The sequence below is a fragment of the Danio aesculapii genome, chromosome 1 (genome assembly GCF_903798145.1).
Source record: "Danio aesculapii chromosome 1, fDanAes4.1, whole genome shotgun sequence".
NCBI lineage: Eukaryota > Metazoa > Chordata > Actinopteri > Cypriniformes > Danionidae > Danio > Danio aesculapii.
The window spans coordinates 62,833,107-62,845,380 of record NC_079435.1 but is presented as its reverse complement, the minus strand read 5'-3'; the positions used below and the strand labels follow the sequence as shown (position 1 = coordinate 62,845,380).

At 38.4% G+C, this 12,274-nt stretch overlaps 1 protein-coding gene across 1 annotated transcript in view; it reads right to left on the bottom strand.

The window, feature by feature from the left end:
• Positions 1–1,848: 1,848 nt before the first annotated feature.
• Positions 1,849–12,274, bottom strand: part of ercc5 (excision repair cross-complementation group 5) — a 20,029-nt gene continuing 9,603 nt past the window's right edge. The window contains exons 11-17 of the mRNA XM_056463964.1: positions 11,807–12,051; positions 11,510–11,629; positions 8,025–8,238; positions 5,479–5,623; positions 4,098–4,298; positions 3,846–3,930; positions 1,849–2,437 (exon numbers count right to left, since the gene is read on the bottom strand). Coding sequence (XP_056319939.1) covers positions 2,036–2,437; positions 3,846–3,930; positions 4,098–4,298; positions 5,479–5,623; positions 8,025–8,238; positions 11,510–11,629; positions 11,807–12,051 — 1,412 coding nt within the window. The 3' untranslated portion in view covers positions 1,849–2,035. The remainder of the gene's footprint in view (positions 2,438–3,845; positions 3,931–4,097; positions 4,299–5,478; positions 5,624–8,024; positions 8,239–11,509; positions 11,630–11,806; positions 12,052–12,274) is intronic.

Below are 12,274 nucleotides of genomic sequence, written 5' to 3'. Positions count from 1 at the left end.
ACACACATGCCGTTGTGTAATGTGCACAATAGCTCCTCCATCATCAGCGGTGAGCAGCTGAGCGTCTCTGACCTTCATCCGCAGCTCTTTTACTGCTCTTATAATCGTTCAGAGTCTCAGATCATCTCTGATATTTGTCTCAGGTTTACTGAAGTCCTTCCAAAACTGCTTCGAGAGCCTCAGGATAGCTCTCATGACAAAGATACTCTTTATGTGCAGAGAGCAAGAGTACAACACTGCAAATTCCTAAAGCAATAAGCATTTGCAGGACAAGCTGAAGATATTGTGTTGTTTTTAGAAGTAATGAGTCAAAATTAAGTGATTCCCCTAAATTAAGTGATTAAAATTAAGTGATTTTCCCCTAAAAACAAGCAAAATAATCTGCCAATGGAGGAAGAAAAATAATCTTGATTTTGCTTTTGACATTAAATTATATTTCTTACTCCACTGGCAGATTATTTAGCTTGTTTTAAGGGAAAACTCATAATATACAACACCAACCCTGACAATATATCACTTTAGACTATTAAAAATGTTCTTTGGAAGAAAGATCAAGATCCCATAATGCAATTCAGAAGCAGAAATAAAAAATATGAATCACAAAATAAGGAAAACTGCTAATTTATTAAATTGTATTAATGTAAATTGCTAATTTTTAAAATTGTATTTATATATACAACATACAGTCACCGGCCACTTTATTAGGTACACCTGTGGCAGCAACTCAATGCATGTAGACATGGTCAAGACGATCTGCTGCAGTTGAAAGTGAGCATCAGAATGGGGAAGAAAGGGGATTTAAGAGACTTTGAACGTGGCATGGTTGTTGCTGCCAGACGGGCTGCTCTGAGTATTTCAGAAACTGCTGATCTACTGGGATTTTCACGCACAACCATCTCTAGGGTACATTCTAGGAGAATGGCCAGACTGGTTCCAGCTGATAGAAAGGCAACAGTAACTCAAATAACCACTCGTTACAACCGAGGTCTGCAGAAGAGCATCTCTGAACACACAACACGTCCAACCTTGAGGCGGATGGGCTACAGCAGCAGAAGACCACACCGGGTGCCGCTCCTGTCAGCTAAGAACAGGAAACTGAGGCTACAATTCACACAGGCTCACCAAAACTGGACAATAGAAGATTGGAGAAACGTTGCCTGGTCTGATGAGTCTCCATTTCTGCTGACACATTCGGATGCTTGGGGCAGAATTTGTCCTCAACAACATGAAATCATGGATCCATCCTGCCTTGTATCAGCGGTTCAGGCTGCTGGTGGTGGTGTAATGGTGTGGGGGAGATTTTCTTTGGGTCCATTAGTACCAATTGAGCATCATGTCAACGCCACAGCCTACCTGAGTATTGTTCTGACCATGTCCATCTCTTTATGACCACAGTGTCTCCATCTTCTGATGGCTACTTCCAGCAGGATAACGCACCATGTCATAAAGCGCCAATAATCTCAGACTGGTTTCTTGAACATGACAATGAGTTCACTGTACTCAAATGGCCTCCACAGTCACCAGAGCTCAATCCAATAGAGCACCTTTGGGATGTGGTGGAATGGGAGATTGGCATCATGGATGTGCAGCCGACAAATCTGCAGCAACTGTGTGATGCTATCATGTCAATATGGAGCAAAATCTCTGAGGAATATTTCCAGTAGCTTGTTGAATCTCTGACATGATGGATTAAGGCAGTTCTGAAGGCAAAAGGGGGTCCGACCCGGTACTAGTGAGGTGTACCTAATAAAGCGGCCGGTTTGTTTATATAATAGTCATGTACAGCACTAGATAAAAAAACATGCGAGATAATTAAACAACAGACATTTTATTATTTATTTCTGAATGTTTTTTTTTTCTCAAATTCATTTAAAGATGGTAAAAAAAGACAAAAAAACAGCAATAATCAAACAGATATGACAAACTATAATAATGTTCTAGGCTGACTGGCAGATACTTTATTTTCCATGATTTTAGCATCTCTTAACTGATGAAAATCTACTGTAGAAAGCAGAAGAGTTGCTCATCATCATCATCATCTGTTTTTGCTTCTTCCTCTTCCTCTTAACAGTTTTTTCCCTCTTCCTCTTGTTTTTCCCTCAAACACAGATCGAGCGGTAACCATAGAGACACCCCTCCCTGACTCCACCTCCTCTTCTGAGCTAGAGCTGCTTGACTCCGCCCTGATCTGCTTGGCTCCGCCCTCCTGTGTGCTGGTGTGAGGGTCTGAGCTGATGAATCCTCCTGCTAGCGGCCCCGGGGCCTCGTCAGCTTCGCTCCGCCCCTGTTTCAGTGGAGACACTGACTCCTCCTCCTCCTCTTCCTCTTCTCTCTCCTTCCTCTTCATACAGATGACGGCTCTGCGCAGACGCTCGCTGCGGATTTGCTGACGCTCCTGCTGCTCTAGCCGGAAGAAGGAATCGATGCGCAGCTGCGTCTGCACACACAAATACACACACACACACACACAATTCAGCACACACTGAACACACCAAACTACTGACGACCGATTTGTGCTGGGACAACATGAAGGAATTAAGTTGACTTATTAGTTTTTAGGGCATTATAGTGGCTCAGTGGTTAGCACTGTGGCCTCACAGCAAGAAGGTCGCTGGTTCGAGTCTCAGCTGGTTCAGTGTGTGTTTCTGTGTGGAGTTTGCATGTTCTCCCCATGTAGGCGTGGGTTTCCTCCGAGTGCTCCGGTTTCCCCCACAGTCCAAACACATGCGCTATAGGGGAATTGATCAACTAAACTGGCCATAGTGTATGAGTGTGAGGGTGTTTCCCAGTACTGGGTTGCAGCTGGAAAGGCATCCGCTGTGTAAAACATATGCTGGAATAGTTGGCGGTTCATTCCGCTGTGATGACCCCTGATAAATAGAGACTAAGCTGAAGGAAAATGAATGAATAAATATTAGTTTTTACAAATGTAAGTGGACTGAACTTAAGATTGATTAAATTGTTGCAAAAATCACTCAAGAATTGTGTTGTTTCAGCTCAATTTAAATAAGTAATTTAAATAAACATCATTTTTTTGAGTGTACCTTTAGAATAGTTATTCTTTTTATTAGTAAATAAATTATAAATAAGAGTAAATAAGTAGATAAGTATAATTAAATGAATAATTATACTTTTCAAAAGTTCACTCTGATCATCAAAGCTGCATTAATTAGATCAAAAATAGTGTAACAACTTAGAAATATTATAAATATAAATAAACAAAACATTTCTATTTGCATATAAATATATACACACTGTTAATCCATATAAATTAAAATAATATTTATTTCAAAGATGCACTAAATTAATCAAAATGATATTAATAATGTTAGAAATTCAAGTTGTATTCTTTTGAATCCATAATTCAGCTCTTAGCGAGTGTTGAAGCTGGCTTCTGCTGATGGAAGTGCAAACTAACTGAATGTTTCAGTCCGGCTCTGCTTCATCTGACAGACTGCTCATTCATTTTCTGTCAGCTTAGTCCCTTATTTATCAGGGGTCGCCACAGCGGAATGAACCACCAACTATTCCAGCATATGTTTTACACAGTGGATGCCCTTCCAGCAGCAACCCAGTATTGGGAAACACCCATACACACTCATTCACCCACACACTCATACACTACAGCCAATTTAGTTCATCAATTCCCCTATAGCGCATGTGTTTGGACTGTGGGGGAAACCGGAGCACCCGGAGGAAACCCACGCCAACACGGGCAGAACATGCAAACTCCACACAGAAACGCCAACTGAACCAGGGACTCGAACCAGTTCTTGCTGTGAGGCAACAGTCCCCTAGCAAGACCAGTCATTTTAGGTTAAATATTGGGTCGTTCCCCAACAGACCTGTTGTGAGTGGAGCTGTTTGAGCACCGGCTGCAGCGTCTCCTCCGTCTTCCGACTGCTCCACCCGAAGCGGCTCTGGCAGAACGTTATGATGGTTAAAGAACTCTGGATTATATACAGACATGCTCAGGTGTGTGTTAAAGCCACAGCACACCCAAAACTGATCATTCGGTCTTCAAATGTATATCGCAGATAAACTATAGCAATGTCAAATTTTTTCCTAATATCAAAGCAGGTTTAAGAGAAGGATATTCTTTGATGAGCTCCAGGTGTGGGCGGCCCCAGCTGAAGGAGGCGTCTGATTGGTCGACGGAGGGCTGCAGGTACGCCTGAGCCACGGCTGGGTTTGGGAAGCCAGGATGAATCTGCAGGTTCCTCAGTTTCTTCTTCACTTTTGTGTCTTTGGGATTGACGGAGAGTTTCTTATTCTCCTGCGCTTCAGTCCACCATTCACTGCAATAGACACACACACACACACACACACACACACACACACACACACACACACACACACACACACACACACACACACAGACAGTATATAGATTTGTCTGATGAATGTATTATTCAATGAAAGAACTAATGGTTCAATGAATGAATGAATGAATAGATTGAATGACTGATTGAACGAATGAATGAATGATGGAAGGAATGATTGAATGAGACTGAACGAATGAATGAATGATGGAAGGAATGATTGAATGAGACTGAACGAATGAATGAATGATGGAAGGAATGATTGATTGAATGAATGAAAGATTAAACGAATGATTAAATGAATGTCTGATTGAACTAATAATTGAATGATTGATCGAATGATTGAATGAACAAATGATTCAATGAATAAATTAATGATTGAATGACTGATTGAGCGAATGATTGAATGAACGAATTAATGAATGATTGAATGAAAGATTGAACGAACGATTGAACAAATGATTGAACGAATAAATGATTGAATGATGTAAATGAATGATTAAATGACTGATTGAGTGAATGATTGAATGAACGAATTAATGATTGAATGACAGATTGAACGAACGATTGAATGAATGATTGATTGAATGACTGAGTGAATGAATAAACAAATGAATGAAAGATTGAATGAATGCATGAATTGAATGATTGATTGAATAAAATATTGAAAGAATGATTGAATGAACAAATGATTGTATGAATGACTAAACAAATGATTGTATGAATGACTGAACGAATAATTGAATGAATGAGTGAATGACTGATTGAACAAATGAGTGAATGAACAAACAAATGAATGAAAGATTGAATGAATGCATGAATTGAATGATTGATAGAATAAAAGATTGAAAGAATGATTGAATGAATGAATAATTGAATGAATGAATGAATGAATGAATGATTATTTGAATGATTGACTAAACGAATGATTGATTGAATGAACGAATGAACGAATGACTGAATGAATGATTGACTAAATGAACGAATGAATAATTGACGTGTATTGTGGGTTTAAATGATTTGCAGATTTGTGTTTCCTCACTAATATAGCATTTAACAACATTTGAAAACTCTGATATCTCTTGTGTATAAGAATACAAACCCGAGGTTAACAAATGATCATGTTTTTGCTTTTCTGCAGTTCAAATGTTCAGACCTGAGCTGTACGAGCGGCTCCAGACCGGCTCCAGGAAACTCATTGAGGATCTCCATCCCAGTGACGTATCCCACTCCGGGAACGCCCTCAGTGTAATCACTCCCCAGCAGATACGCCAGATTGATGAGTTTACTTCTGTCAAGGCCTGCAGACCAACACAACACCAGGTCTGAGACTGCATCTTATTCACTTATACCGCAGATCTGCTGAACGCTTGATTCTGATTGGCTAATGGTCATTCTAAGGTGTTTGGTTATTGTCAGATAAAGGCACAGATAAAGTAGTTCCAGCAGGTTTAGAGCTCATTACAGCTCCATATCACACCACTGAATGATTAGAGTTGTTTTAACTTTACCTTAACTAACCTTAACTGAACTCTTTAAATGCAAGGGCGTAGGTTTGCACTTGACATTGGTGGGGAAAAGTGCATCCTCTCATCATACAATTTATTAAGTTAAATTAAATAGTCAGGCTTGTAGCCAATGGGAGTTCGGGTGTTTTGAAAGACCAAAAGTTGGATTATTATTATATTATTATTATTTAATTATTATTATTATTATTATTATTATTATTATTATTATTATTTAATTATTATTTAATTATTATTATTATTATTATTATTATTATTATTATTATTATTATTATTATTATTATTATTATTTAATTATTATTATTATTATTTTCTTCTTATTATTATATTCTTCTTCTTCTTATAATTATTATTATTATTATATTATTATTATTATATTCTTCTTATTATTATATTCTTCTTCTTCTTATAATTATTATTATTATTATATTATTATTATTATATTCTTCTTCTTCTTATTATTATTATTATTATATTATTATTATTATATTATTATTATTATTATTATTATTATTATTATTATTATTATTATTATTATTATTATTATTATTATTATTATTATTATTATTGTGTTTGAATATTTATTTTTATTCAATGAGCCAAGGAAAGTTGAATGTACTGGCCAGTTTGTTATTCGTCTGTAGGTTTCAGTTTTTAATTTAAAGCAAGTTTTAACAGATTAAAAAAATAATTAATTAATTAATGATAGGGCAGCACAGTGGCGCAGTAGGTAGTGCTGTCGCCTCACAGCAAATATGTCGTTGGTTCGAGCCTTGGCTGGGTCAGTTGACGTTTCTGTGTGGAGTTTGCCTGTTCTCCCTGCGTTCGCGTGGGTTTCCTCCGGGTGCTCCCACAGTCCGAACACATGCAGTACAGGTGAATTGAGTAGGCTAACTTGTCCATAGTGTATGAGTGTGAATGAGTGTGTATGGATGTTTCCCAGAGATGGGTTGCAGCTGGAAGGGCATCCGCTGCGTAAAACATATGCTGGATAAGTTGGCGGTTCATTCCGCTGTGGCGGCCTCGGATTAATAAAATGACTAAGCCGAAAAGAAAATGAAGGAATGAATGAATAATTAATGATATATAATAAAAAAAAAATTAAATAAGGATCTTTTTAGATTTTTTTATTCAAAATTTTCATTATTTCTAAAACTGTAATATAAAACGTACAGTTTAAATGCACATGGGCCTGATAGTGTAATGTTAAAATCATGTTTATTGACTGATAAAGAGAGCATTTAATAAAGACTTCCGCTTATTTTAGCCATAGTACAAATAAAACATGTCTCATATATCAGTATTGATAAAAGATAGAGCACAGGCAGTAGTTTGTCTGACAAATATTTTCAACCGAAATTGCACATGCTACTCTGAGAGAACAGGAGAACAGGCAGAAATCATATATTTATACATTTACATTTAGCTGTTTATTCTGCAGTTCGTTTTTTAGGGCATACAGTATTATTCACAGACTATATCAATCTGTTATACTGACAGACTGTGTGTTACAGCGGGGGAAAACACGAGCATTAACAGCATTATCATGATGAACTCATTCAGTAGCGAACTTGCATTTATATGATGAAAAAAGCTCCTTATGTCCACCTTTTTTTTTTTTTGCTGCCACATTCCTTTCACACACCTCACACACCTTATTCTTGCACAGGAAATTGACCTGCACAGTTTTGCTGCTCACTGCTTGTATCTGAACGCAGCTACAGCCTCTTATGCGACGGCAGGGAAAGGCACAGCCAATCACAATGTTCAAATGCGTTTGGGGGCGGTGCGACTCGAGGAGAGAATGTGATTTAACCCTTTCTGCATGTCAAGGTTAATATTGACAGCGCAAATTTTTTTAGGTGAATAAAATTATTGACGGGGACATTTCAATAGTTAATGGATATTGGTGGGGATGCGTCCATCTCAGTCCATGCTAAATCTACACCCCTGCTTAAATGTCACTTTAAGCTGAAATCTAGTCAAATATCTAGTCAAATATTATGTGCTGTCATCATGGAAAAGATCAAATAAATCAGTTATTAAAACTATTATGATTAGAAATGTGTTGAAAAAATATTTTTTGTTAAACAGAAATTGGAGTAAAAATATAAAGGAGCGCTAATAATTCTGACTTTACATTGTCCTATTGCACAGTTATTCCTGATTGTCTCACCCAGCTGGTTCTGCATGTCCACAATCTGATAATGCTCCACGTATTTGTTCTGGTTGAAGAAGTTCCTGTAGACGTGGCGTCCGCCGAACAGCCAGATATCGCTGTCGTCTGTGATGGTGCCGTGTGTTTGGTCCAGTCTGTCCAGAGCGGCGCACTGAGCTTCAGCCTCCATCGGCGCTATAATAAACGGCACACCGAACAAACGCAGCAGCTCCTGAAACACACACAGAGGGACGCCTCAGCATCACACAGGTGACAGATACAATATCACACCATTCTGCTGCATGCATGCTGGCAATGAGTTGTAGGACATCTCAATCAAAATAATTTGTATCCCACAATGCAATGTGTTTATATTATAAATGTATATAATCTAGTAATTAACAATATATTCTTTGGCTTTTAAAGGCCAAGTGTTGTCTAGATCATAAGGCAGGGTCCCAAATTGCTGATTATATTAACACCTATGCATCTGAATTGGTACTATTATGTTGATGAGATTAGAGCTGGGGAAATACCATTTACCCCTGTTGTTTAGACTTGTCTCCACCTCTATGTATCTCTGCCCCCTAAAATGTATTCAAACTTTAAAGTGCAAAGCTGCACTAGTTTAGATTTTTCGATGATGAAAAGTCTCCAGGTCTATCTCATCTTCAATTCACAACAGTGTCCAACATGGCTTTCTATTTACACTGAGATGGATTAAGCAGTGCTCAGCAATGAGTTGAGGCCTCACAGATCTCTCTTGTACATTAATATTTCCTGCAGGATGCTTTACGGTATTATATTTGTGCATTAGATTAAATTAGATTAGTCAATACTAAAGCCAAACCAAATTAAAAAATAAAACGTACAATAACAATCAAACAATTTGTCCACCCGAATTTATATGTTAGTGGAAAATATTAAATATAACTTGAAACAATCTTTACTGTCACTTTTATTGAGCCCTCGAATGATTTGAATGAGTTTTAGAAAAGTTATGTAAATTGTCATAATAAAACCACCAATCTCCTTCAGTTCAACCGAATCATTTGGTGAAAGCAAACAAAAACAATTAATACGGTCAGCAGCACTGAGGCCTGTGGTTAAGGTTAAATAAACATCTGTGTGTAAATGAGGGACATGATTTCATAACAGTGAAGGATCAGTTTCACATCACACACACCTGTTACTATCTCATACACACAGACACGCACACACACACACATACACACTCTCTTTAATGGCATGACTGAGTGCGTCTATAAAGCTGTCATACACCAATGAGAAGATGAACCGCTGTAATGTGAATCATGGCATGTGCATTAAAGTTAGTGTTTACGGCCATGACTGACCTGAGGGAGCATTTATCTTTATTACCCTGTGGATCTGCTGTTTGTGTGTTGCTGTGAGTGTTGTTGTTGTTGTTGTTTCGAGTGTTGTTGTTGTGCAATGTTGTTGTTTCGATTATTGTTGTAGTTGTTGTGCATGTTGTTGTTTTGAGTGTTGTTGTTGTGCATGTTGTTGTTTCGATTGTTGTTGTAGTTGTTGTGCGTGTTGTTGTTTCGAGTGTTGTTGTTGTGCATGTTGTTGTTTTGAGTGTTGTTGTATCCGTGTACGTTTTTGTTTCGAGTGTATGTTGTTTCGAGCGGTGTATGATGTTGTTTCGATTGGGGTAGTTGTTGTGCATGCTGTTATTTCGACTGTTGTTGTAGTTGTTGTGCATACTGTTGTTTCGAGTGTTGTTGTAGTTGTTGTGCATACTGTTGTTTCGAGTGTTGTTGTTGTGCATGTTGTTGTTTCGAGTGTTGTTGTTTCGAGTGTTGTTGTTGTGCATGTTGTTGTTTCGGGTGTTGCTGTTTTGAGTGTTGTTGTTGTGCATGTAGTTGTTTCGAGTGTTGTTGTTTTGAGTGTTGTTGTTGTGCATGTAGTTGTTTCGAGTGCTGTTGTTTCGAGTGTTGTTGTAGCGGTGTATGTTGTTGTTTCGATTGGGGTAATTGTTGTGCATGCTGTTATTTCGACTGTTGTTGTGTATACTGTTGTTTCGAGTGTTGTTGTAGTTGTTGTGCATGTTGTTGTTTTGAGTGTTGTTGTTGTGCATGTTGTTGTTTCGATTGTTGTTGTAGTTGTTGTGCGTGTTGTTGTTTCGAGTGTTGTTGTTGTGCATGTTGTTGTTTTGAGTGTTGTTGTATCCGTGTACGTTTTTGTTTCGAGTGTATGTTGTTTCGAGCGGTGTATGATGTTGTTTCGATTGGGGTAGTTGTTGTGCATGCTGTTATTTCGACTGTTGTTGTAGTTGTTGTGCATACTGTTGTTTCGAGTGTTGTTGTAGTTGTTGTGCATACTGTTGTTTCGAGTGTTGTTGTTGTGCATGTTGTTGTTTCGAGTGTTGTTGTTTCGAGTGTTGTTGTTGTGCATGTTGTTGTTTCGGGTGTTGCTGTTTTGAGTGTTGTTGTTGTGCATGTAGTTGTTTCGAGTGTTGTTGTTTTGAGTGTTATTGTTGTGCATGTAGTTGTTTCGACTGTTGTTGTGTATACTGTTGTTTCGAGTGTTGTTGTAGTTGTTGTGCATGTTGTTGGTTCGAGTGTTGTTGTTGTTCATGTTGTTGTTTTGAGTGTTGTTGTTGTGCATGTAGTTGTTTCGAGTGTTTTTGTTTCGAGTGTTGTTGTAGTTGTTGTGCATGTTGTTGGTTCGAGTGTTGTTGTTGTGCATGTTGTTGTTTCGAGTGTTGTTGTAGCTGTGTACATTTTTGTTTCGAGTGTAGTTGTACCTGTGTATATTGTTGTTTTGAGTGTTGTTGTAGTTGTTGTGCATGCTGTCATTTCGACTGTTGTAGTTGTACATGATGTTGTTTCAAGTGTTGTTGTGCATGCTGTTGTTTTGAGTTTTGTTGTTGTGCATGTTGTTGTTTCGAGTGTTGTTGTAGCTGTGCATGTTGTTGTTTTGAGTGTTGTTATAGTTGTGCTCAGTGTTTTGAGTTTTGTTGTTGTGCATGTTGTTGTTTCGAGTGTTGTTGTAGCTGTGCATGTTGTTGTTTTGAGTGTTGTTATAGTTGTGCTCAGTGTTTTGAGTTTTGTTGTTGTGCATGTTGTTGTTTTGAGTGTTGTTATAGTTGTGCTCAGTGTTTTGAGTTTTGTTGTTGTGCATGTTGTTGTTTCGAGTGTTGTTGTAGCTGTGCATGTTGTTGTTTTGAGTGTTGTTATAGTTGTGCTCAGTGTTTTGAGTTTTGTTGTTGTACATGTTGTTGTTTTGAATGTTGTTGTAGCTGTGCATATTGTTATTTTGACTGCTGTTGTTGTTGTGCATGATGTTGTTTAGAGTGTTGTAGTTCTGGGTGTTTTTGTTGAACATGTTGTTGTTTCGAGTGTTGTTGTAGTTGTGCATGATGTTGTTTAGAGTGTTGTTGTTTCGAGTGTTGTTGTAAGTTGTTTTTGAGTGCTGCTGTTTTGAATGTTGTTGTAAGTTGTAGCGAGTGTGTTTTTCTTAGTGTGTGTTGTTGTGACCTGACTCTCCTGACACATCTGCCCGGTGACGGTTGAGCTGCTGCGCTGCTGCTGCTGATGCTGCTCTCTGAGAGTCTGCTGCTCATTCTGCAGCTCTCTGTCCAACAGCTGCAGCTCCTCCTGCACACACACACACACACACACACACAAGACAACAAGACACACAGCGCACAATTAATCATTTCTAACATCTGCAATATAACATCTGGCTATTTCTAGTTTTGATTACATATTTATTTTACTGCATAATAGTGTATTTTAGACTGGATTTAATTAAAAACATGAGCAGTGCTGTACCGTGTCGATGTGCTCCCACTCACTGACAGCCGGAGCTTCATTTACAGACTCATCAACATCTTCAGTTTGATCTGTGCTCTGTGCGCTGGACTCTTCCTCCTCCTCCTCCTCTTCTTCCTCCTCTTCTTCCTCCTCTTCTTCCTCCTCTTCTTTCTCTTCTGTTTTATGGTCAGTTTGGTGTGTGTTGATGTGTGATTCATCTGTTTGGTCTGGTTCCTCTGCATCAGACACCTCAATAAAACTCTCTGCAGACACAAAAACACTCAAGACCATCACTGTCAAAGGCTTAAAAACTGTACAACACTGTGTGTATGTGTGTGTGTGTATGTGTATGTGTGTGTGTAGCAGAGGCCAACTGGTGAAGTGCTGTGCAGCTAAACCTCACTCCTCTGACCTCTAAAAGTGCACTAGCAACAGACGCTAGAGGCCATGGTCTTTAGCCTCCTTTTTAGAGCAACCGACTCCCAT